Genomic DNA, 27,598 nt, shown 5'->3' with positions numbered 1-27,598 from the left:
CACGTACTCTATTAGATAGATAGATGCGGTGTATGCTACGACGCGGGTTGGCTAGTAAAGTATATTTCTCCTTTCACCTCCTTTGAGGTTACATGCATTTTTGTTTCTTTTGTACTATTATATATTATACCAGACACACCACACACTAATGATAATAATAGCATATGACCCCATAAAGATCAGGTACAGACGATAGAGCAGTGAATCCAAGACGTAGCCGACCTGTACCCATTCTTCTTCTTTTACTTGCAGTTGTTGCCTGCTTTCTAACATGTCTCTCACCATACGAAGGTTTTGGCTGATAAGTGCCAGATGTCTTTCGGCACTTGGGCACAGTTCTTCGGGGGTGAGCAGCTTTAAAACAGGTGGTAAGAATTCCCTGTTCTCTGAAAACAAAGAATAGATAGATGAGGGCAATATTTGTGTCCTTGATTACTGTAGCAAGCCATTTACAACCTCATGTATCAAAGTGTCAAGTCTTGTTATGTAGAATTTCCCTAGGACAGCAGATGCTGCAGACTTAGGAACATGCGCCAGTGTTTCATGTCACTTCACTCAGATGAGTATCTCTGCTCATCAAATATTCAGCATTGAACTGTCAAAAGTCCTATACATAAGCCTGAGCTGCACTTCCACTTATCGATAGTGATGAAAAACATTTACAGCAGAAAGTACATCAGAAGGTAAAAATACTTTATACATTGCCTGGTAGATGCTCATATACTGTATACATCTTTAAAGCATATCTGATGTGATATGTGATATGATGAGATTATTTGCCCATGAATAAATGCACTAGAAATATTTATGCAGGCTCATTGAATATGTAATACATGTGCTAGCATTAATTTATGCATGTTCATAGAATATATAATGTCTATGGGCTTTAGTTTGCTGATCACACCCGTAATCACAGCAAAATGCACTTGTAAATGAATTAAAATCTTAGTTTATACTCAGGCCAATGCAGAGTACACAGCTAAGCATCTCTCCCAGCTCCCCTGCATCGGGCCTGTAGTTACTGGTGTCCCCTTCTTGTATAATGTGCAAAGTACACAGTGGAATGTATTCCCCACTTTCACCAGCTTTCCCTGAACCTAGAAAAGTAGGTACGTTATGTAATCTATTGTGTGTAGACATTACCTGTGTTGCTGACTTTCTCATGGCAAGGACTTGGTGGTGGTCTTGGTAGTACATTTCCATTGTTGGGTGGCTGGACCTGATTGTTAGTGGCAGGGTTATCATCACTAACAGATACATCATAACAGACTACTTGGGCTAGAAAACCCAGGACAAAGCGTCGAATCCAGCAAGGTACAGAGCCACCGCGTAGTGTCCCACGATGTAGTACATGAGTAATAATCACTGTCTCCAATAAGCTAAGTACAAGAAGAGCCAGGCAAACTGAGAAATAAATACCTGTAGGAAAGACAAACCATGCATAACCATCTAGACATTAGGTAGGCTCTCATTATTGTCCCATAGACTTGTGATGCCTGTGTAACTTTCTGATATTCATGATCATTTAGAAAAATATTTTAAAAAATGGTGGCATTACTGTATCTGCATTAATAAACATTTCATAGATGTTTACATATATTATTTACTAATTAATAGCAGCATCATGCTCTGTGGGTGCTTCTCTTCAGGAGGGACAGGGAAGCTGGTCAGAGTTGATGGGAAGATGGACGGAGCCAAATACAGGGCAATCTTGGAAGAAAACCTCTTGGAGTCTGCAAAAGACTTGAGACTGGGGCGGAGGTTCACCTTCCAGCAGGACAACGACCCTAAACATAAATCCAGGGCAACAATGGAATGGTTAAAAACAAAACATATCCAAGTGTTAGAATGGCCCGGCCAAAGTCCAGATCTAAATCCAATCGAGAATCTGTGGCAAGATCTGAAAACTGCTGTTCACAAACGCTGTCCATCTAATCTGACTGACAAGAAAAATACTGTCCGCAACACTAGGCAATATATAAAGATAATGAGCGTGCTAGGGCCCAAAAGGACAATATTGAAAAAGAGAGAGAAAGAGAGCCCACAACAACAGCACCGCTCAAGGGTAAACAAATTTTATTGATACATGATTACAATCTCTATAGGAAATTTATTGAATATTCAAATAAATAAAAACACTAAAAACAGACCACATATTCCCATTCTTAACAGCTGCAACCAATCCTGCCAAATAGATGAATAACCTATACAATGGGGTGCATACATGTATTTATATGTGTATAAACCATTGAATCACATATATGTATAGGTCAGGTCTAGTTGTAAAGAAATTACATTGGATACTAAATAAATAAATACACCTTTGTGGGCATCAAAAAGAGCCCATCAATGGTTGAACCTGGGTTCAGTAAAGTGCAATAGTGAAAAAGCATGTATTGTACAAAAATTAGATCACATGAACTACATATACCACAAAGTGCATGATGCAAAACACAGGTGAAAAATGCCAAATGGCTGCAAAACAATTTAAACAATTATATATATCTAGGAGCAGCCTATATCTAAAGTGCATGAGAGGATGTGCGCAAGGAAGATACTTAGCCCAGGGAGCAATGAAAGAAGGACCAGGCAGTGCAGCTGAAGATGGGAAAGGGGTCCCCTCAGAACATTCCCAGCAGCTCCGCGGGCGTCACCCCGCTTTGAAAGGAGGAGAGGACCTGTGAGATGTACAACGCCAGATCGGCGTTTAAATGCAGCTGGAGGGCGGGCAGCAGCCCAGGAACCATCATGCGCCAGACGGAAGTGACGTCACGGAGGCGGAAACAATGCAACTCAGCGTATGGGAGGAAGACCAGGAGACCAGGAAGTGAGTACCACGCTGGAGCGCATAGAGAAGAACCAATAGGTGAGTAATCGCGCAGAGAATGAATGTGTACAGAGCAGAAAGCGCACGCGAACCGCAACCAAAGGAAGGGAAGAGGGAGAGATAAAAGGAGCCCCAAACAACACATGCCTGCAATACAAGTAGACATATAAACATGTACAATAACCATATACTGCAATAGTAATTTGAATTTTAGGGCATAAAGACCACATCCTGCCTCTGAAACACATATATATCTGTGTGTTAGTACCAGATTTCAGAAACAGCCAACATATATCTAAAGGGGCAAATAAGCAAACAAGGTTACATTTCAATTGGGTTAAAGGGCCACAGTTCAAGCAAGCGAACAGTCCATGGGTATGTTCCATCCTTAAAGGGTCCAAGTCCAATTTAGGCAGAGTCAAAGATCCAAGTTCCAAAACTCTGTTAGTGAATACATGCTTTTTCACTATTGCACTTTACTGAACCCGGGTTCAACCATTGATGGGCTATTTTTGATGCCCACAAAGGTGTATTTATTTATTTAGTATCCAATGTAATTTCTTTACAACTAGACCTGACCTATACATATATATATATATATATATATATATATATATATATATATATATATATATATATATATATATATATATATTTCATTTGAATTACTGCAGAAATGTTATTTATGCTTTTTATGTAATGTATGTTCTGTTATGGCCGACATTAAAGTATCACTTCAATGAAGGGTGCTGAAATGTAAGCATGCAAGTACCTCAAGTGATTTCTAATAAGAAAACCACTGCAGTGATTTTCTAGCATCAGTGTAAGGCTTCATGTACATTAACAAGACTCTTACCAATCAGAGGTGTCCCATTGGCTGTACTGGGTAGCAAGTCATTCATAATCAGCAGGAACACAGTGTATCCCAATAGCAAAGTCATCTTAAAGGAGGCTCTATCAGTGCTATGTGGTGGTAGGAAGAAGCTCAAGATGTCAATCAGCATAAGAAAGGCGCTAGGAATGAGAAGATTCACCACGTACAGGAGTGGGCGCCGTCTGATCACCACCTATATTATAAATATTAATATGGGCAAAAAAGTTGTCATGGAGAAAGTATCCCTATATACATTTATCACTGAACCTTTTCTAACAACTTCTTGCAAACTTTTGCCCACATTTCTTCTGCATTTATACAACCAAAGACATACAGTATAATAAGTGAATGCATGGATTTTAATCTTTGGATGTAGAACACAGTATTCAGACTCAAGCAAATTAAATTAAAATGCTAAGTATAGTAATTACCGTAACTCAATTTTAAAGTGTACCTGGACTGATGTGTAACATGATGAGATAAACATATTGCATCCTTTAGATTGTAAGCTCGCAAGGGCAGAGCTCTCTCCCCTTTTGTGTCTTGGATATCATTATACATTTTATTCATCATGTTATTTTTATCACTGTCATTACCACTTCTGTATTTTGTATTCTGTATGCTGTATCATTTTTTGTATTTTGTCACTAATTATGTATCTTGTATATTAGTGTACACCATTGTCTGTATTATGTACCCCATGTTTGTTTCTTACTTTGTACAGCGCCACGGAATATGTTGGCGCTTTATAAATCAATAATAATATAGTATCAAGCCTAGTCAGAACTTGATTATGTCCACTTATTTGATTTAAAGTATTAATAAACCCAGTGCTTTATGCATGCAAATGAGACAAGCTGCAATTGCATGCAGCAGCAGCTCTACGGAAAAGTAAACAGAAGCCAAAAGTTTCAGGCTGAGCGAACAACCCTATGAACAAAATAGTGATAAAAACCTTAAAGAGACTCCGTAACAAAAATTGCATCCTGTTTTTTATCATCCTACAAGTTCCAAAAGCTATTCTAATGTGTTCTGGCTTACTGCAGCACTTTGTACTATCACAGTCTCTGTAATAAATCAATGTATCTTTCCCCTGTCAGACTTGTCAGCCTGTGTCTGGAAGGCTGCCAAGTTCTTCAGTGTTGTGGTTCTGCTATGAACTGCCCCCTCAGGGGGGAAAGAAACACACAAATGATCTCTTGAGATTCAAAAGGAAGGCTGTATACAGCCTGCTTGTGTATGGATGTATTTTCTATGTGTGGACATACTGTACATCAACCTACTTCCTGTTTTGGTGGCCATTTTGTTTGTTTATAAACAAACTTTTTAAAACTGTTTTTAACCACTTTTAATGCGGCGAGGAGCGGCGAAATTGTGACAGAGGGGAATAGGAGATGTCCCCTAACGCACTGGTATGTTTACTTTTGTGCGATTTTAACAATACAGATTCTCTTTAAAAGCTAATTGTTTCTATTTGTTGGGAGCTAAGTAAAACAAATTTCATGTCACGTTTACATGGCTGTTGCACATTTGTCAGAGTAAATATTTAACCCCTAAACTGAAAATAAAAGAATATGAAATCAGGAAAAATCTATATACCATACTACACATACAATTAATTATCTCTAAAGTTTATTTTCTGTTCAGGCTTGCTTTAAATCCTTCCTCACCCAGAATGTGATGATATCCCATTCATCAATGCCAAATCTCAGGATATCAGGGGTTCCTTCAATCCTTAGCAACTCCCACTCTCCACTGGTCTCCAAGTACTGTAGAGAGTTCTGTAGAATCTGTTCTACAGGAAGAGCCAATCCAAGTCGCACATCACGCACTACATGAAAAATGTACGGTAAATGTTTATACTTACTATGGCAAAAAACGGTAAGAATATTCCTTTTTAACACTTCCCCCATATTTAACCTGAACCTTCCTCTCAACTTTAATTGCTTCCCTTTGCCTAATACTAACCTCCTACCTTGAAGTTTTCTTGATGCCTAGATATATACCTCTTCCATTAATGTTAAAGTGGACCTGAACTCTTGCACAGAACACAAGAGAGAAATGCACCCTGGTTGTTTTTAGAGAGAAGAGCCTGTCTAAATCCCCTCCATCTGTAAATAATCACAAGTGTAATTTGATCTCTCAGCTGTGTCAGCACAGAAATTTGGCAGCCTCAACAGACACAGCTAATATGTAAACATGGGATGTTAACCCTTTGTCTGCATCCATGAAAGCAGGAAGTAGACACACTGCAGATTATATTCAATGTTTGCGGGAGTTCTGTAAGTTGTAACAAAGAAATGTTTTTCTTTAAAGGATATTATGCTGTTGCTGTTAGAGCAGAGAGGAATCTCTGAGTTTAGGTCCGCTTTAAGTCTGATGCCTAAAGCCAGGCATACACTTTTAAAACATGGTGAACAATCAATATTTGAACAATCAATATCTGCCTGATATCATTTGCTGTGCCTTTCTGTGTGCTTAACTTCGCTGTGCCTTTCTGTGTGTCACCCCTTTACAGCTGCTATCATTGCACTGCTCAGTGAAGTACAAAAATATGGAGCCTTGCTCTCTTGCCTGCCCATTCCCCATGCACACTCCTCCTGCCTACATCTAATGGAGAGTATCCTTCCTTGATCACTGTCTGAACGACAAGACATGAACCAATAGATTTTTGTTAGATTTTATTGTTCAAATAAAACTCAAGGCCGACCTCATCATTTTATGGGGCTCATGAGAGCTTTAAATGATTGAGTCTGATAAAGTCTGTGCTACTTTCAAGTTTCTCAAGTAATTTTACAATAAGTGGTGGTTAGAAATATCAAACAATCCCAAAATGTCGAAGAGAAAAGTTGATGCTGAAGGAAGGCAATTTAATGAAAGCTGGAAAGAATATGTGCCTGTGCTTCAAGAAACACAAACACAATGTTTTGTGTCAGTGGTGAAAGAGTACAATATACATTGGTATTTTGACAACACAACATCAAATAGTCCAAGAATTAAAATTCAGACTGCAATTGCAGCATGAAGTGTTAAGAGAGAACTCGAGGTGGGGTTCTAAGAATGATATCTGCACACAGAGGCTGGGTCTGCCTATACAGCCCAGCCTCCGTTGCTATCCCAATCCCCCCTAAGTTCCCCCTGCGCTCTGCTGTCCCCCATAAATCACAGCCGCGCTGTCGACACGCAGTGTGTCGCAGCGGGCTGTGTTTACCTCTTTACTGTCACTCTCGCCGCTCCCCCCGCCTCCTGCATAGCTCCGGTCCCCACCCGCGTCCCTTCCCTCCCCGCTGATTAGAGGGAAGGGACGCGGGTGGGGACCGGAGCTATGCAGGAGGCGGGGGAGTGGCGAGAGTGACAGTAAAGAGGTAAACACAGCCTGCTGCGTGTCAACAGCGCGGCTGTGATTTATTGGGGCCAGCAGAGTGCAGGGGGAACTTAGGGGGGATTGGGATAGCAACAGAGGCTGGGCTGTATAGGCAGACCCAGCCTCTGTGTGCAGATAGCATTGTCAGAACCCCACCTCGGGTTCTCTTTAAGCTATGTACTCACTACCTGACAGGTCCAGCGGCATCCCCTTGACGACGGTCGTTAAGCGACACCTTTTCACACGACGGGCACGAGTGGGAAGTTAGCGAGCTCGATACTTTGCATGGAGTCGTCGGGGATCTTAAGCAGCCGATCCGCCGTGTCCGTCACTTCACGATGCATGCTTATGTTAAACGATGTTCCCCGATGTCGGGAAACATCGCAGCAAGTATCGCCGCATGGGAATGAGGCTTTAACTAAAGCTATTGCCAAAAATGATGCAGTAGTGAAAAATAGTTTTATCAAGGCAGAAGAAATCGCTCAAGCTTATTGTTGTTTTTCATAAGGGCACCTGCTCATGTGCATTTAGTATGCTTCAAAAATGCACTTGCTAAATGTGCATGAGCAGAGCAGGTATATACTTTTATATCGTTTATTAAGGGAAAAGGTTGTTGCACATTCATATTTCTGTCTGACACATTGTCAATTTGAGACTGTTAAATAAATGTTAAATCTTAATAAACAATAGGGCCTGCCACTAAAGGTGCCCATTAATGATACTATTTTTAGTGAACAATCTTATTTCCGATTACTTTACGATCGTATTCAATGGCAACAGAGAAGCTGGTGGGCCCAGTTGATCTTTAATGATTGCATGATTGCATTTTTGATTTCTTTCTTAAAGAAATGGTCGACTGGCATGGTGGATTTTATCATCTATTCCATCGTAGCTGGTTTAGATACGATTGCAAGTTAGATTCTGTATTGCTGTGGTCAATGAACCTTTTTCTTTACAATTTCTGTCAAACTGTTGCAATCAAATATGATCTTTTCTTTGAATCCAAATAATCTAATTAAAATTAAGAACTTTTGGTAAAATTCACATTGTTAAAGTGACACACTGAAGCGAAAAAAAAAACGTATGATATGATGAATTGTATGTGTAGTACGGATAAGAAATAGAACATTAGCAGTAAAGAAATGAGTCTTCTCTGAAGCTGTCTGTCATTTGATGTATTGTGCTCCAGAAAACAGGAATCCAATTTGGGAGGTGGAGCTCAGAGAAGCTCTTTTACATAGATAACAACTGAAGTTTCTTAACTCTTCCTGTACTGGAAACAATATATGACTTGTTTCTTTACTATTAATGTTCTATTTTTTAGGTGTACTACACATACAATAAATTATCTCATTTTTTGTATTATCTTTAGTTTATCTTTACTTCAGATTCCCTTTAATGGGCACCTGTAGACTGTGTTTTTTATTTTTTATTTTATTAGGTCCAGCTCTCTTAATCCATGCCCAACCCAAACTTTACAGATGCTTACATTTCATTTTTTTTTTAAAGTGACCCTGAACATTAGATAAAATAAAAAAATTCACTTACCTGGGGCTTCCTCCAGCCCACCGTAGGCCGCAAGGTTCCCCAGCGTCCTCCTGGCTCCTCTCTGGGTCCCACTGGCAGCTCCGTTACCGGCGACACCCGGGCTGGGTGTCGGGCTGACACTTCCTGGATCTGGACGCTCTGCGTCTTCACGCCGGCCACATGACAGTCCTGCGCATGCGCGGTTCAGAGCTAGAAAACCGTGCAGGTGCAGGACTGTCACGCCGGCCACCGTGATGACACGCAGTGGCCGGCATGATGGCGCAGAGAGTCCAGATCCAGCCTGGGTGTCGCCGGTAACTGAGCTGCCAGCAGGACCCGGAGAGGAGCCAGGAGGACCCCAGGGGACCTTGCGGCCTAGGGTGGGCTGGAGGAAGCCCCAGGTAAGTGACATTTTTTATTTTACCTACTACTCAGGGTCCCTTTAACCTCCTTAGCGGTAACCCCGTGTGTGACACGGGGTAAGCCGCCGGAGGGTGCCGCTCAGGCCCTGCTGAGCTGATTTACATAATTTTTTTTTCTAGCTGCGTGTTTGGTCTGATCGCCGCCGCCCGCCGCCGATGCGCCGCTACCCGCCGCGGAAACAGCCCCCCCCCCCGCATACCCCTTGCGCAGCCTGGCCAATCGGCGCCAGGCTGCGCTATGGGGTGGATCGGGACTCCCTATGATGTCGATGACATCACTCCGTTCGTTGCCATGGCGACGGGGGAAGCCCTCAAGGAAATCCCGTTCAGAACGGGATTTCCTTATGGGCAAGCGGCGCCGGCGGCGACCGGAGGGGACGGGCGGACGCCGCGGGGAGGGGGGGAAGCATGTAGCTAGCGCTAGGTTAGCTACATGCTAAAAAAAAAAGTGAAAAAAACCCTCCCGCGGCTGCGTAGCCGCGGGAATTATACCGCCAGGGGAGTTAATGCTGGGTGCTTGGGGTATGCAGTAGATAAACAACTGATGCCAAAATCACTTATTGTCACCAGAAACAGCATTCAACTGAGCCCTGGTGCCAAGATCATGTGGTGCTAGAATTAACTGATACGTCTGTACTGAAATTATATTTGAACTGTTATTTTCAAACATTAATCATTAATGGGAACCTACACTGAGAGGGAAATGGATGTTTCCTTTTAAACAATACTAGTTGCCTGGCAGGCCTGCTGATCTCTTTGGCTGCAGTGGTAGTTGAATCACACACCTGAAACAAGCATACAGGTAATCCAGTCTGACTTCAGTCAGAGCATCTGATCTGCATGCTTGTTCAGGGGCTGTGGCTAAAGGTATTAGAGACACAGGATCAGCAGGAGAGTCAGGCAACTGGTATTATTTTAAAAGGAAATTCCATATCCTTCTCAGTTTAGTTTCCCTTTAAGGAGTATTCCAGTGTAGGATAGGATAAACTGTATAGTAATAACCAACCAGTGAGAAAAACAAAACAAACTATCATCAACCAAACCTTGGGTCAAATATTTACCTAAGAAGAGGGAAGCCTCTGAATCCTGTAAAGGCTTCCCATGACATCTTCCTGTCTACCGTTGGTGAGGGCAGATCCCCCAAACAGTGGCGTAGCTAAGGAGCTGTGGGCCCCAATGCAAGTTTTACAATGCCCCCCCCCCCCCCCAAGCACTCTATACATAAAAATTGGAACAGCGCACCAAAACCTGCCAATGGCAACTACGGTGTCAGAGGAGCAAGAAGGGGATGGGAAACAGTTTGTTACTGATTACCACTATTCAAAGAATCTATAGAAGTGATTATTATGAGCACAGGACCAATAAAGAACTAATACTGTAGTTAAGGGAGGGCCCTCCGGGGCCCCTCTGGCTCAAGGGCCCCGATGCGGTCGCTACCTCTGCAACCCCTATTGCTACGCCCCTGCCCCCAAAGGAATCTGTGAAGCTCTTGTTGGATTCCAAGTTCCCGACCATGCTCCTCTTCAAGCATGAGCTTAGCCATACTGTGACCACCTGGAGGTGCGGTGTTGTGTGTTGGGGGGGTGTCTTAATGACAGCCCAACCCTGTCTACTTCCAGCGGTCCAAGCTCCCAGAAGGCAACATTAGGTGGCAACCACCTGAACATGTGCTATGTTGTGTTTTTCTGTGGGGGTCAGGGCCAATGTAAGTACATTACAGTAGAGTAGAAGGATGCCTGTCAGATTACACGCACCTCTATGCCTTTTTTTCTAGCAAGGCCTCCAAGGTCATGACCTAGGGCGTCAAAGAGCAAGGGGCAGACTGCGGGTTGCAATGGCAGGTAACCTGCCGAATATGCATGGGATCCACAGACACTCACATAATAATAGAAGCCAGACCTGATCCCGCGGCCGCCCTGCTTCAGCCTTTGTACATCGCAGCGGGCGGCTACAGATGGCTGAGTCTGGCAGGGGGAAGAAAGGGTCAGTGCAGCACTGTGATCACAGGCACTTATGCCTGTCATTTACTAAATTGTGCTGCTTACAACTGGCCAGGTGCGTCTTCACCCTCCTCCACCTCCCTCTCCGAAGTTGTAGCCTCTGCAGTTTTGCTGGATGCCTCTGATAGTGGGCCTTGGGTGGTAAAAAGTACAAATCTGCGCACTAGTAGTCTAAAAAAAACTGTGGTTGGCATCAGTGAGAACTGCAGAGTGGTGCTGAGCTAGTCTAAACGCGCACTGCCGCCGGGCCATGTGCGGTGACCCATGACTAGCCGCGACTGAGCTATACATGGAATGGAGGGGCCCAGAAAAACGGCGGTAGAGCCCACGGCTGGCATGGGGCTGGAGGAACCCCCAGTTAAGTATAAACGCTGCTTATTTAAACATCTCTGGTGTACTTTAAAAGAAATGGAAATATATCATAGTGAATACAACAGGACTGTATGAAAATGCATTGGTAGATTGTTATGTTTGCATAACATGATATATTTGTGCTTACCTGTGTGCATATAGGAGCCGAAAGTCAGTGAGCAGTTCTGAACATCAAATGGGAAATTGAAAATCCCCAGATTGCATGAGCTGACCACTCGAAGCATTCTGTCATACCGCACACGTCCTGTGTGATTCACATAAACAAACGGGGTACGCTGCGATTTGTCCTCATCTATACTGAAGAAGGCAAATCACATAATATAATTTATGTGCCAAACTAAGTAAAGTGATATTTAACACACAGATAGTTTATATAGTTGAACTGTCAAACTGCATTGTGAGAAAAGAAAATGAGATTTTTCCCCCCTGTAAAATTTCCCTTAATGTAACATCATATATAACAAAACTGAGAGAAGAACAGGAAGTGCTCAGATCCCTGTAAGCATTTTCGCAACTCATGGGTATATTTAGCAAGGGGTGTCTGGATTCAAACCTCTCGTCGCCCCCAAAGTCAGACCCCAGAATTACACTGGCCCTCATTGATTTGCAATACCGTGGAGTTAGCTGTTGACCCTTTCCCATAGTATTAGGGTAATTATCATTAGCAGCCAGTCAGTTAGTTAGTCTCTGATACAGGAGACCTGGGATTGAATCTCAGCTTTTCCTCTTCAGTAAGCCAGCACATATTCAGTAAGGAGTCCTTGGGCTAGACTCCCTAACACTACTACTGACTATAGAGTGCACCATAGTGTTCAATGCCCTGCTCTATATACTAGTGAATGAAAGCAAAGTAGTAGTGGGGGAAGCAGATGGTCATAGGATACCTGTGAAAAAATTAAATAATACTTTAATATTCCCAACAATATACAGTATATTGCTATGTTAGAGAGGAAAAAGTCAAAATAACATAACTGATAAAATTGCTTATTTTTTTTACAATATTTATTCATGAATGATTTAGTCAGTGTTTGCCCATTGTAAAATCTTTCTTTTCTCTGATTTACTTTCTGAAATTTATCACAGACGGCAACATCTATAGTACTGGCAGGTGATCTCTACGGAATGTTTGTTTACTAAGAGTTCTAAAGCCAGTAGAAAAGATCTCTGGTCTCCCAGGATGCTCTGTAAGGAGGATAATTCTGCATAATAAAAAGCTTAGGCTAAGCCTCCATGGGAGGGTGGCTTACACACCATTATACAGCAATATATAGCTGTAGGAAGTGTTTCTGATGCTGAAACCAGGATATTTAATGTTAAAGGGATTTGAGCAGTACTTTAAAAATAATGCAGCATGCCCCCCCCCCCCCCTTCTACAAAAACGAACCTTCCCCTAAGGCATAAACTGTGCCACTGTATCCTATGTGGGGGATAAAGCAGGCATTTACTTACCTAGGTGGGCTGCTTCACCCATACCGGTGTTCCAACTAACTAGCATACATTGACAGAATAGCATACATTTAAAGTGATATACCCCTTGTTAGTAGAATCAGTGTCCCCTTGCCCGCTCGCTTCGCTCGCTGGGCTGCGGGCTCGGTCCTCGCTTCGCTCGGACAACTTTTTATTCTAACTCTATGTCCATTTGGATAGTGGAGATTGCACATCAGCACACAGGCAGCTAACCGGGGTTGAAAAGGTTAATGCTGCTGATGGGTATTATGGGGTTAATGTCTGCCCTGCATGACTTTGCACATGCTCAGTAGCATTTGTATGCTATTCTGTCGGGTATGCTAAAATGTTGGAACACCGGAGCTATAACCTTATCAATAGGAACTACATCTGCCATCATGCATTGTGCGCTCCCGTCCCCTAGGGGAGCTGCTTTGCTCTTATCGAAGCTGTAACCACATCAATGGAAACTACATCTGCCAGCATGCATCGCGCGTCCCCGGCATGCATTGCACAACAGGGAACATACAGATAACCCAATGGAATTTGCAGATTGTGTGGCAGGGGAGAGAGAAGATAGGGGGCTACAGAGCAGCCTCCCTAGGTAAGTAAATGCCTGATTTATTCCCCACAGTGTGCACAGTTTATGAACCTCTGATAGGGGGAGGTTCATTTGACAATTTGTTTTTTAATACTGCTCAGTGTATGGCTACCTTAACAGTAAAGGTAGCCATACACTGGTCGATTTGCCATCATATTCGACCAACAGATAGATCCCTCTCTGATCGAATCTGATCAGAGAGGGATCAGATGGCTGCCTTTACTGCAAACAGATTGTGAACCGATTTCAGCCTGAAACCGTTCACAATCTGTGGTGGTGGTGCTGCTGCCGCTCCCCCCGCCTGCATACATTACCTGCTCCGGCCAGCGCGACTCCAGTCCCCAGGTCTCCGCTGTCTTCTTCGCTCTGGTCTGGTCTCCGGGTCCGGCAAGCGTCACTTCTTCCTGCCCGGCAGGAAGTTTAAACAGTAGAGCGCCCTCTACTGTTTAAACTTCCTGCCGGGCTAGAAGAAGTGAAGCATGCCGGACCCGGAGACCAGACCAGAGCGGAGACGGAGCAGCGGTGACCGGGGTGAGTCGCGCCGGCGGAGCAGGTAATGTATTGCCACTCTATTGCGTCGGTCGTCGGGCACTCGAACGCCGCTAGCGATGTGCTCCCTACCCGTGGGCGATCGACGGTAATTTCCTGCACGGAGCGATCGACGGGATCGATCTATTTCGTAACGAACTAGATTGAAATTTAGCGTGTAGCGTGAACGATGTCTGCTGTCGATCGGCGGAGAATCGGCCTAGTGTATGGCCAGCTTAAGTAGTAGAAATCTGACATTACCGACAGATTTTAAACTAGCCCATCTTCTCATGGGCGGTTCTTAGGGTTTTCTTTTTTTTTTTTGAAAGCACTTAGTGAATGGCAGCTGCCAAAAAAAGTGCGCAGTGAGCAGGAAGGCTGGCCAGCATCTTTGTATAAATCTTTTTCAGGGAGTGTCTTTTTAAAGAATAAAAGCCTTGCTAAGAATCCCCTATGGAGAGATGGACTAACCCAAAACTTGTCGGTAATGTCAGATTTCTACTACCTACTGTAAGTGACAGCAACATAGGAGGAAAGTAATTTATGGCTATTTTTACTCTGGAAGAAATGTACTTCTTATTTGTATTTGATTTAAATTTTAAGATTTTTGCAACAGTTCCTCTTTAACCTAAAGTGCGAGCCGATGCACCATAGGTAAGTACAGCTCCTGTTGTTCATCAACTGCAGCTTAAGAAGCATTCAGTGGTGCAGACAGGTCATCTTCATGGAAAGCTTGAAAAATCAGTGTTATATTTTTATGTGACGGTGACCTAAAACATCATCTGATTTTTATACAAGTCCTAAAAGTAGATGAAGAAAACCTAGTTAAACAAATGAAACAACACTTTTATATTATTTAAAATAATTTAATAACATATCTGTGGGTGGCAGAAGAAAGGGAATATAATTTGAAGATGAAATCAAATAATGGTATTGCACAAGCAGCAGGTCTCAGAAACTACTGAGAGTATGATTAATTTACTTACCACGTGCAAAAAAACAGTAAAAACATGTCCAAATGCATTTTGTTTAATCTGTTTAACTAGGTTTTCTTCATCTACTTTTAATACTTGTCTGAAAATCAGATGAAGTTTTAGGTCACATTCATAAAAAATATAAAAAAAAGTTAAAGGTTTCACAAGGTTGTTTTGCAAGTTTAGTGTTGTCCGGTGTTAGTCGAGGAGCAGAAATCAGACCAACAAACATTGATTCTGGTGATACCTTTCATGACTAACTGTACATGGTTTATTGCAAGCTTTCAAAATGTTAAGTTTCTTCTTGTTTTATGTTGGTTTATGTTTTTTATGATGTAAATTGTAAAATTTAAAATATGTGCAAACATGGACAAATAAGAAGTAAATTTTTCCAGAGTAAAACGAGCCATAAAATACTTTTCTCCTATGTTGCTGGCACTTACAGTAGGTAGTAGAAATCTGACAGAAGCGACAGGTTTTGGACTAGTCCATCTCATCATAAAGCAGTGCTGTCCAACTTCACGTGCATGGAGGGCCATTTTTTTTCAGACCCCATGGTGGAGGGCCGAAGGTTCTTGCTAGAGCCGCAGCCCCCCCCCCCCCCCCCCCCAAAAGGAAAAAATGCAATTAAAGGACAATTAGATTGGCAGCACTTTCCACAAAATGCAATTCAAGATTTCGGTGAAGTTGTGTGAAAAACATGAGGGTTCCGTTGTGCGTACCGCGCCGTGCCGAAAAATGGGTGTGGCCATGGACCAGAATGTGGGTGTGGCCACGGGTGGAGACAAATTTACATGAACTTAGCAATGTGGGACATTAGATTAGGACAGTGGTGGCGAACCTTTTGGAGGCCGAGTGCCCAAACTGCAACCCAAAAGTCACTTTATCTATCTATCCGATAGATTCTATTGCAAAGTGGCAACAGCAATTTAAACTACATACAAACGTTTTAACTCATACATGAACATTATGGAAAATCCACGTTGAAAATAAACTGTGAAGATAAACTATTTCATCCATCCTACTCCTGAAAAATGTATTTTTTTTTAGAACCTCCCAGTTTTATTTTTCGTTTTAAAAAGCTAAAAAAGTAGGTTTAATGATATTGTCTCATATGATGATGATTCAGCTTTTCCCATAGTCTCGCAGTTAGCAATCATGTGACCCCCAACAAGACAAATTCAGCAATCATGAGGCCTCAAACAAATCATGAGGCCCCCAACAGGACACATTCAGCAATCATGATGCCCCCAACAAGACACATTCAGCAATCATGATGCCCCCAACAAGACAAATTTAGCAATCCTGAGGCCCCCAACAAATCATGAGGCTCCCAACAAGACATATTCAGCAATCTTGAGGCGCCAACAAGACAAATTCAGCAATCATGATGCCCCCAACAAATCATGAGGCCCACCAACAAGACAAATTCAGCAATCATGAGGCTCCCAACACGACAAATTCAGCAGTCATGAGGCACATAAATAGACAGCATTTCACATAAATAGGCAGAATGCCCCTTTAAAATGGTAGACACCTCTCACCTGGCTTCTAAATTCTCCTCTACGGGCTCCTGCGCCTGGCAATACTGTTTTTGGCCGGATTGGGGATGATGTGTGGGCTGAAAGGCCTTGCAGTGATGCTGTGGCCGGGCTGGCGGTGATGCTGTGGCCGGGTTGGCGGTGATGCTCTGTTGTGGCCAGATGAGGTAGTGACAGGTGCCCCCCCCCCCCAGTTGAGGTAGTGACAGGTGCCCACCCAGTTAGATAGTGACAGGTGCCCCCCCAGTTAGATAGTGACAGGTACCCCCCCCAGTTAGATAGTGACAGGTGCCCCCCTAGTTAGATAGTGACAGGTGCCCCCCTAGTTAGATAGTGACAGGTGCCTCCCCAGTTAGATAGTGACAGGTGCCTCCCTAGTTAGATAGTGACAGGTGCCCCCCCAGTTAGATAGTGACAGGTGTCCCCCCAGTTAGATAGTGACAGGTGCCCCCTGAGTTAGATAGTGACGGGTGCCCCCCCAGTTAGATAGTAACAGGTGCCCCCCTAGTTAGATAGTGACAGGTGCCCCCCTAGTTAGATAGTGACAGGTGCCCCCCCAGTTAGATAGTGACATGTGCCCATAGTTATATAGTGACAGGTGCCCCCCTAGTTAGATAGTGACAGGTGCCCCCCTAGTTAGATAGTAACAGGTGCCCCCCTAGTTAGATAGTGACAGGTGCCCCCTTCGTTAGATAGTGACAGGTGCCCCCCTAGTTAGATAGTAACAGGTGCCCCCCCCAGTTAGATAGTGACAGGTGCCCCCCTAGTTAGATAGTGACAGGTGCCCCCCTAGTTAGATAGTGACAGGTGCCCCCCCTAGTTAGATAGTGACAGGTACCCCCCCCCCAACGTTAGATAGCGAGAGGTGTCCAGCGCCTCCTACCCTGCCGTTACCTCTGCCGTGTGCTGCCCGCCAATGCCTTCTCCTGTGTCCCCACTGCCTCACAGCTCAGACCTCACAGATCGCGGCGACTGAAGCAAGGAGAGTGCGCATGGCACCCGCGCGGCTGAACTTCACATGCGGAAGTGACTAATGATGTCACTTCCGCATGTGACGTACTCCGTGTGTATGCGGATACCATGCGTACTCTCCTTGCTTCAGTCGCCGCGATCTTTGAGGTCTGAGCTGTAAAGCAGCGGCAGCGGGGACACAGGCAGTGGGGACACAGGCAGCGGGGACAAGGCCACTATAGGAGGGAGCAGGCATGGCGCCCATAGCGCAAGCCATGCCTGCACCTCAGAGAGAAGAGCGGGCCGCAGCAGGAGGCCTGGCGGGCCGAATGCAGTCCGCGGGCCGCCAGTTGGACAGCGCTGTCATAGGGGATTCTCAGCAAGGCTTTTATTCTTTATAAAGAAATTCCGTAAAAATGATTTAAACAATGATGCTGGCCAGCTTTCCTGCTCTCTACACAGTTTCTTGGCATTTGGACACAGCAAGTGCCATTCACTAAGTGCTTTTGAAAATAAATGAATCCCTGAGAATCCCCCATGAAGAGATGGACTAGTCCAAAACCTGTCGCTTCTGTCAGATTTCTACTACCTACTGTAAGTGACAACAACATAGGAAAAAGTAATTTATGGCTCATTTTACTCTGGAAAAAAATATACTTCTAATTTGTATTTGTTAGCACGTTTTAAATTTTAAAATTTTTCGCCATAGTGCCCCTTTAAGCACAATTGTGAAATTTGATTCTGACGAGACACAGTGGTTAACATTTGTGCCAGTGAAGACTTCAGCCAGGTACCCCAGACTTGTTCAGTCCTGTCATGTCAGACAGTTCAGTTTTAGGCACAGTCTCTCCTTCCTCTGTGTGCCCTTCTCTAGTTTCCTCCTTCCTTCTTCTGTGTCACTGCTCTGTCACCTGCCATAGCTCATTCTCCATGGGTGGTCTTCCTATAGTCTCTACAACTGCTCTTGTTCTATGTCAGTACTACAGCTGACACAAACGTTAAACCTTCCCGCAAGTGATGCTGCATTAAGATGGGTTATCCAGTGTATTGCAGTCTGCATAGTAATGATAAGTACACATTTTAGATTTTTCTCAGCCCAAACAATCCTTGTTTTGGACAGAGACAAGTACAAGTGTTGCTTGACATTGCTGGTTTCCTGTTCCACAATCTGCTGGGACAGATGGACAGGACAGACATACTTGCCTTGTCCAATGTCTCTTTTTTTCTGCTTCATAGTGCAGAAGAAGCTGATGTTGGGAGCCAAATAGCAAACTGCCACCCAAACCTATCTTTACATATTATGTTTGGTGACAAACATCTCAAACATGTACCTCACATTCTTGTAGCTGTGCAAAAATAAGAAGGGCCTCATAACTACTTATTTTCTGTACTTGTTGTTGGTCCACATTTTCATTGCAAATCCACTGCAGATCATTGGGAACCTGCCAGCTACAAGCACCCTGCAATCCATTGCAAAAGCAGGGTCTATGCGCGTAGCACTACATTTATGATAAGAAAGTATTTGTGATTCAGTGCATGCGCTTTGATAAATGTTCCCCAATGTTTTGCAGGTCTCTTCTACTTTACAATGTTGCTTTAATCTGATTGTCAATGGAATGTGGCTGTCACTGATATCCCTTGAAAATCCCTATCACTGAAACTTGTCTATGTGAGTGCATATCAGTGGTTATAATTTATTATTTGTATAGAACCCACATCTTCTGCAGGGATGTACAGAGTATATTGTCTTGTCACTCAACTGTCCCTCACAGGACTCACAACCTAATCCCTACCAGAGAGAGACAGTTGCTGAATAGAAGGAATCTATCAAAAATCTGCTTACCAATGTCAGCCTGTCAGTAGAATATGTCTATAAGTGAGCAACATACATGAAATATTTTTCTTCAATATAATTTCAAGTGACAATCTACCATGTATACAATTGCCTCCAACATTAGCTCTCTCCGTTTCAGCTTATCTATTGAATCTAAATATCCTCATCCAACCACTACTGTAGTTCCTGCTGGGAGCTGCACCTAACTGCTTATTATTCATCCTTCCCTCTCCCTGCTTCTCAGGATAAAACAGCTCAATAGAAATCATTTGATCTGTAAACGGAGTAAAATGTTGCGCCACGCAATCACAAAGGATTGTTTTTCAGGTGACATTTATCCACAGATGTATGTAGCATTTGTCTGCTTGTCATTGGAATGTTTCTCTATAACTAGAATGTGCTTCTACTAAACTCTGTCTATCAAAAATCCCCCTCATTGGTATCTGCCCATCAGTGTCTGTCTATCAGTGGATTCTGCCCTGTCAGGGTTATCTGCCTGTTGGTATTTTCCTTTCCATGGTAACTGTCTGTCATCAGTCACAGAGTGTTTACAGTCTCTGTGAATGTCAGTAGTCATAATGTCATTGTGTCTTCTGGTAACATGAGATGAGATCGTTGAGCTTTTTTGGTAACATGTGAGGTCACCTCATTTTCTAGTAATATGTGAGGTCATTTTGCATGCTAACATGTGAAATATTTGTATCTTTTAAAGTCCCTGGAATTTTTGGTAAAATGATGTTATTGTATGTTATGGGAGCATGTTAGGTCACTGCACATTTCTGCAATATGAAACTTAAACAGATATGCTTGGGTATGTAGTCCCAGGGGCTTTGAGGTAAACTGCAGTAAATGGCATAAGATGGCTAGCATGACAGAGTTGTTTACTGTTACCTCACGATAGACACAGTATAGTCACAGTCTTCTATCTGTCATCAGTGACTATTCCACCCAAAATCTGTTAAATGTCACAGTCCACGTTACTGCCTCAAGATCTGTGATAGTTGTCATAGTGCAGCACCATATTCTCCATCAGCAGTCAAAGGTGGTTCCAGTCTCATTCTGTGGTTAATGAACTCTATGAGGGCCTTTTTCCACTAGCCTGCGATTTGCGATTTGCTTCTGATCGCAAATCGCAAGGTACATTAAACTAATGGAAACTGCAGCAGCAATTTCCATTAGTGCGATCCGATTGCGATACGATTTTGGTCAAAGCGCAATCGTCGTCCTGACGCGTTTTGTATGCGATTGAGCTGGACTATAATGAGTATAGTAGCTCAATCGCAATCGCAATCGCATGGTGGAAATTGAAACGCGATTGCAATCGCGATCGCAATCGCGATCGCATTTCATAGTGGAAAAGGGCCCTGAGGGCCTTTTTCCACTAGCCTGCGATTTGCGATTTGCTTCTGATTGTAAATCGCAAGGTACATTAAACTAATGGAAACTGCAGCAGCAATTTCCATTAGTGCGATCCGATTGCGATGCGATTTTGGTCAAAGCGCAATCGTTGTCCTGCCGCGTTTTGTATGCGATTGAGCTAGACTATAATGAGTATAGTAGCTCAATCGCAATCGCATGGTGGAAATTGAAACGCGATTGCGATCGCGATCGCATTTCATAGTGGAAAAGAGCCCTAAGACAGGAAAACAATACAGGAGTCTCTGCCAAAAAAGAGGCATTGGTGGTTCTGCAGAGCAGGGCCACACTTTGCAAAACAGATGGGACACAGTATAGGAGTACTAGGACCATATTGACCACAGTAAAGCTGCCACAGACTACTGGGTACAGTAGAGGTTTGTCATGTTAAATTCTCCACAGGTGGCCTTATTAATTTGATCTCCTGGCTCCTGAGATGGTGCCTATTAATGGTACAATTTCACCGCTGATTGATCAATTCTGATCACCGTGGTAATTGATTGGAAACACGCCCATTAACGGCTGAATTACCGCTTAACAGTTGGATCGGTGGGTTCCAAAATTGGATCCATTCCATTCACATGATCAAATTGGCTAGTGGAAACAATTAATCAGCCGTGAAATTGTACCATTATTGCCACCTTTACAGATTTTGGGCCTGATGCATGAAAGGCCAGAAATGTTGCTGTGCGCAGGTGGCGCTTTGCAATTTTACTGGTCTTAAAGATGAACTTTTACTCCTTGCATAATTGTGTTCCTTACATATAGTTTATAGGGCATTCCTTAAGCAAAATACTTGTTTTGTTTTGTTTTAATACCCTAATTTCCTATAAACTAAACAAGCCACACCCACAGCTTCTCCAGAGTGCCTTGGCGCTTGCAAGGGATTGTGGGATTTCAGTCTGGTCAGATGAAAAAGGTGTTACTAGCTATAAATTTCAGAGGCAGAGTTTTCACAATCTGAGAGCTGCAGTGCAGATACAGATCAGTTGCCTGTGTAATGGAGGAGATAAGAGTGGAGTTTTCACAGAATATGCAGATTAGCATGCCTAGATACAGATAAGCTTGCCTGTGTGTGTAATTGTGTAATAGTAAGGGGTTCCTGAGGGCTCATTTGTTCATCTGTGCACATGTTCTGTGTGGGGATTTTGTTTTGCTGTGTGGTGATGGGCACAGCTTGTGACATTGTGACATTGTATGATATTATATTGCGACATTCTACCACAGTGGATTAAGTGAGTAGTCCACTGTTTTTATTAACTTTGCCGCTGTAGTGTCATATTATCTACATGTATACATGTTCTTGTTGGGGCCATAACATCTGTAGTACAGGGGGAATTGTGAGTTTCTCTCTGCACACACTTATCTCATCTGTACTATACAGGGTTATTTATGTTGAGAACTTCTTGGTTTACTATTAGCATCCATGTTTATGCTCCAATATAGTGAGATAATCCTATTCTTATATTGATATGGATTTATGGGTATATATTAATATATATGTATGGTTCATGATGTGTCGGGGGAGACTTGATTGGTCATTGATTTTAATTTTATATGTTTGTTTGTTCTTATAGTTGACCCTAACCTAGGTGACCATGTACTTTGAGATCCGTTTGCAGAAGGCAATACTGTATCCCGATCCATGCGATGAAGCTTCAGAGCACTAATTGAAGATCACTGGACATCTGTGACAGTTCATATGCATTTTTCAGCTCTTGTTTCAGTAATAGTGTGGATAATGATTATAAATTTTCACCACATGATGGCGATATTTCATTATGTTCTAGCTCCGTGTTTGTAAACAGTGATGTATGTTAGATTGTTGCTGTTTGAGAGCAGCAAGGTTTGTTCTCATTTAATAATTTATCATTAGTGCGTTTTTTACTTGAATTTTGGCTTCTTTAGCCAGCAATTACTCCTGACCTTTATTCTGACTTTTAGTCTTATTGCGGCATACTACAACTCCCATGCTCCTTAGTGCCAGGAAGGGGAAGTGATGCAGCGTTATACTACGCTGCAGCTCTCTTCCCCCATTGTGCGCGGCCGCGCACATTACGTTAGGCCACGCCCCTTTATATCCGGTCGCTCCTGGCCGGAGCATTTATTAGCCGCAGACACCAGAGGTAGTATATGCCCAGAGGAAGCCGCCATAGCGCAGAGCGGCGAATCGCGATGGCCCCACGGCTGCAAGCCATGACTTGTTAATCTAGGTGTTTGTCTTGGTAAGTGCTCGGTGCTCTCTTTTATCTCACTCTTTTTGGCACACTTTGCACCTTATCTCACCTTGGTGAATCTTGCACTTGTCACTTTATATCTGCTTGGGATTTGTTTCCCTCATTCATTATTCTTAGCACCAATTGTGTTACACTACCTGTCATGCACTTTATTATATTATTGATTTGCTGAGTACTGTAACCTACCAGGCAAACGGACCTGAAGGGACTTATTATCGCATTAGGATTCCCTGCATGTTTACATGTGATTATATATATATATACATAATTGTTATTTGACATTGTTGTATTTTATTACACTTATTGTATGCATGGGAATTCATTGTTCATATGAATTTGTCATGGCAGCCAGCCTATTTGTTTTTAAGTGTTTTTATTGCTTGTTTGAATAAAGTTGAGTTGCATTCATTATGGTCTGAGTGGTGCGGTTTTCTAAGGGAAATTCCTTTCTTGGTTGTCTAATTGTGTAATAGTGACAAGCAGAAAACATGTCTGCTCCCATTGTATCACAGGAAAAAATATTAATATACTGTTGAAGCTGTTTGAAGATAGATTTGCTGTGTAAACTTTCTAAACTTTAGATAAGATATATAGACAAGTCACTTATTATATCTAGTTTTTCATCTCGGATCCGCTTTAACACCGGGGGAGCATCACCCATTACTCTAGTAGCACCATGCAAGTTACCATAGCAACATGCCTGTTATTCCGACAATGCACGTGGCCATAATAGAGTTACCAGCCTTCCATGCATCAGGCCCCATATGTTTTATTTACATATTATACACTTTAACATACTTTATAATAGAAAGATCAGTTTTCCTACATGATTTCTATAGAAGACAAATCATGTACAGGAAACAGAAGACACTATTATGTTATTTATAATTTCTCCAATTGGCAGGTATTGATCATGTTCCCTGTTTTTAACCTACGTGATATCTTATTTAGAAGGTATTTGTTACGTACAACTCGTAGACAATTATGTCAGGTGTCCAGATATTTTCTACTGGAAGAGAAATTTTTTCCACAGCTCCACATTTTGCTGGTGTCCAAGTAAGGAACTCATGCTGCCAAAACTGTAAAAAAAACCAAACAAAAGCAAAACTAGGGTTGTTATTATTGCGTGCTATGGAATACATACTTTACTTTTCTTTCTCTGTGGGGACTTTGTTTACTAAACACTTTTTAACTGATTCTGGACCGAAGCAGTACGAATCTACGTCCAGCAGGTGGTACTGCGGCTCTGACTGGATGTAAATTCTACTGCTTTGGTATTCCACATCCCCATCACTACACCGATCTCGCCGCTCTATCTATGCCGCAGTTCGCTTGCTCTGCTGTCTATAAGACGGCAGAGCTCTGTGAGCAGGTCAGGAGCCGCTTTCACTGGCTCCTAACATGATCATGGAGAGCCAAGCACATTGGCTCACATTGATAGACAGCGTCAAGAGCCAATGAAAGCGGCTCCTGACCAGCTGACAGAGCTTTTCCGTCAGAGAGACGGCAGAGAGAGGGGCTTGCGACGATGGGACAGCATCGTGACCGTCGAGAGCGGCGGGATTGTGCGGTGATGCGTTGGTATGCTGCGGTTTTTCGTACCAGCAGTCTCTGGTGGTCCTTAAGGGTCCAGAGACTTCTGGTACGGAAGTGGTTAACCTGCTGTGCAGATCAGAAGGCTTGTTAAATTTAGTAAAACAAAAAATGTGAAACTACAGTTGCATGCGCAAACGTGCAGTGAGATTATTTTCTATAATAAATTGTGGTTGTTCTGCTATGAACAGGTTGTCCAATAAAGGAACACACCTGCTAGTCGGATCCATTACTATTCAGTTAAATAGACTCCCACAGTTCTAATGATCTACATTTACCTGGGCCAACCAAAATCAACAGTGCATTGAGTCCAATTTTAAGCTGCATGCAGTTTACATAAAATTTGCAAACGAATCAGAATTATTTGCATTTCAGTGACAACTTCTAATAATAAATAAGAAGAGTACAACCTCTAAGATCTTATCTCTGTATGACCCCAAATACATTTGATGTTCTTTCCTGAACCTGTACATGCTAGTGTTTTAAAGCACCCTTAAAATGTTGTTGTACTTACAGTCAGGTCCATAAATATTGGGACATTGACACAATTCTAACATTTTTGGCTCTTTACACAACCTCAATGGATTTGAAATGAAACAAACATGTGCTTTAACTGCAGACTGTCAGCTTTAATTTGAGGGTATTTACATCCAAATCAGGTGAACGGTGTAGGGCTTACAACAGTTTGCATATGTGCCTCCCTTTTATTAAAGGACCAACATTTATTACATAATACATTCATAAATATAACTTTCACTTTTAAATACTTGGTTGCAAATTGTTTGCAGTCAATTACAGCCTGAAGTCTGGAACACATAGACAGCAGCAGACGCTGGGTTTCATCTATGGTGATCCTCTGCCTGGTTTCTACTGCAACTGTCTTCAGTTCCTGCTTGTCCTTGGGGCTTTAAAGTGAATGGGAACCGCATTTAAAAAAATGAGACAGATACTTACCCAAGGAGAGGAAAGGCTCTGGGTCCTATAGAGCCTTCCCGCTCCTCTCCTGGTCCCCTCGTTCCAGTGCTGGATCGCCCGGTAGCAGTATTTGACTAATTTAGTCAAATACTGCTTTACCCGGTCGAAGGAGGCTTCAGAAGTCTTCAGGGAGCCCGAGTGCTCCTGAAGAAGGGCAGCCCTGTACTGCACCTGCGCAAGCACGCTCTCTTGCACGCTCACGCCTGTGCAGTATGGAGCCGCACGTCTTCGGGAGGACACGGCTCCCGAAGACTTCCAAACACCCTTTCGGCAGGGGATTGAAACGGGGGGCCAGCACAGGCTAGAGAGCAGCGAGAAAGGAGACGGAAGGCTCTATACGACCCAGAGCCTTCCCTCTCCTTAGGTAAGTATTTGCTTCATTTTCTAAAAAATGCGGTTCCCATTCACTTTAACAAGAGGGAGGCACATATACAAACTGTTGTAATACCTACACCGTTCATCTGATTTGGATGTAAATACCCTCAAATTAAAGCTGACAGTCTGCAGTTAAAGCACATCATGTTGGTTTTATTTCAAATCCATTATGCTTGTATATAGAGCCAAAAATGTTAGAATTGTGACGATTTCCCAATATTTATGGACCTGATGGTATACTGAAGCATGCTTCACCACCTCAGGTTCCTGGATGGTAACTTAAGGTCCATCGATGAAAGCTGCCGCAGCGCACTCCCACATGTGCATGCATGCTCCTGCAAGAGCACATGTGTGCACCCTTTGCTAACACTCATACATCCGCTTAACAATGAATGATTGCTGTTATTGCAGGTAGCAGCAATCACTCAGTAAAAGTTACAAACAAAAGTTTGGGAGTTACAAAAAAAAGGTGAGAGTAGTGGCAAATATTGTCAGGCTTTTGGTTGCTGTACAATCACATTTTCATAACGTAATTAGAGGACAGGAAGGTTGGCACTAGATGCTGGCTGCAGGAGGGCTCTGTATGTCACACCAATAGGAGTTGTGCTCATGAAGATCAATTCAATACAGCTTGTAGAGGGAAGAGACAGAGGGGCAACTCTGCTCATAGGATTTATTGTGACAATACAGGCATACCAGAAGAGAGTACAGGCAAAGATACCAGCCTTACAGCCGTTTTGTGGCAACCACCGCTTCCTCAGAGACCACAAAGGTATCCTCAGCGACCACAAAGGTATCATACCGTTGTGGTCTCTGAGGAAGCGGTGGTTGCCGTGAAACAGCTGTAAGGCCGGTATCTTTGCCTGTACTCTCTTCTGGTATGCCTGTATTGTCACAATAAATCCTATGAGCAGAGTTGGTGGTCCGTCTCTTCCCTCTACAATCACATTTTCATTTGGGGTTTCTGCTAATGTTTTTTTGGGGGGTTGCTGCAAAATACAATAAAATTTGAAATGTGTGATGTATGCAGAAATAAACAATGGTTGTCCGATGTTTCAACCACAGAGAGAAAGCAGAAATGAAAATCGCACACAAAGGCAAAATGTCTCTGTTTCCTGGGTGGGACTTCAAGGAGACCTGGGGACCCATCAGGCGGTGCACACAGATCTTCATTCAATATATTTAATGCTGAAAACTACTGAAAAACTGTGTTTTGTGTGTGGAGGGGTTCAATCAGATAGATCCTTCTCTGATCAGATAATGATCTGAGAGGGATCTATCTGTTGGGCCACATCGACCAGTACATGGCCAGCTGTCTATGTTAAAGGTGATGTAGGCTAGTATGATTGTACACACACTGTACCAGCTACACAATATGTTGAGAGTGCTAAACTATACTTCTTAAAAAAACAAAAACAGTCCAGCAATACTCTTGCAACATAACAACAACAGATTGTACAATAATAAAACATATTAGGAAATGCACAGATCACAAAAAAATGTTTTCTTGCTGACTGGGCTCTAATTAGTAAATAATCTTCTGAATAAAGTTGTATTTCAGTTTTATGTGTATGTAGCTATTACCTGCATGAACCAAATGTACCTGTGGCTCAAACATGAAGCAGTTCTTAGAGACATAAAAATACCTAACTAGTTCTTTAATTGCTATGTAAAAGTGGACAAAGAAATGATGCCACATACCATACGTAGCCAAAGAAAGGTGGTGAGAATCTGAGTTTTT

General features: G+C 42.9%; 1 protein-coding gene across 1 annotated transcript; it reads right to left on the bottom strand.

The window, feature by feature from the left end:
- Positions 1-28: 28 nt before the first annotated feature.
- On the bottom strand, positions 29-27,598 carry LOC137571731 (5-hydroxytryptamine receptor 3A-like). Its single transcript, XM_068281296.1, has 7 exons — positions 27,559-27,598; positions 23,884-23,993; positions 11,514-11,683; positions 5,372-5,532; positions 3,684-3,894; positions 1,144-1,419; positions 29-386 (listed from the first exon to the last, which is right to left on the bottom strand). The coding sequence occupies exons 1-7, from the start codon at positions 27,559-27,561 to the stop codon at positions 118-120; spliced, it is 1,200 nt and encodes a 399-aa protein (XP_068137397.1). The 5' UTR covers positions 27,562-27,598; the 3' UTR covers positions 29-117.

This window comes from Hyperolius riggenbachi, chromosome 4 (genome assembly GCF_040937935.1).
Source record: "Hyperolius riggenbachi isolate aHypRig1 chromosome 4, aHypRig1.pri, whole genome shotgun sequence".
Taxonomy (NCBI): domain Eukaryota; kingdom Metazoa; phylum Chordata; class Amphibia; order Anura; family Hyperoliidae; genus Hyperolius; species Hyperolius riggenbachi.
The sequence above is the reverse complement of the archived record's forward strand: the minus strand, read 5'-3'. Positions and strand labels throughout refer to the sequence as shown.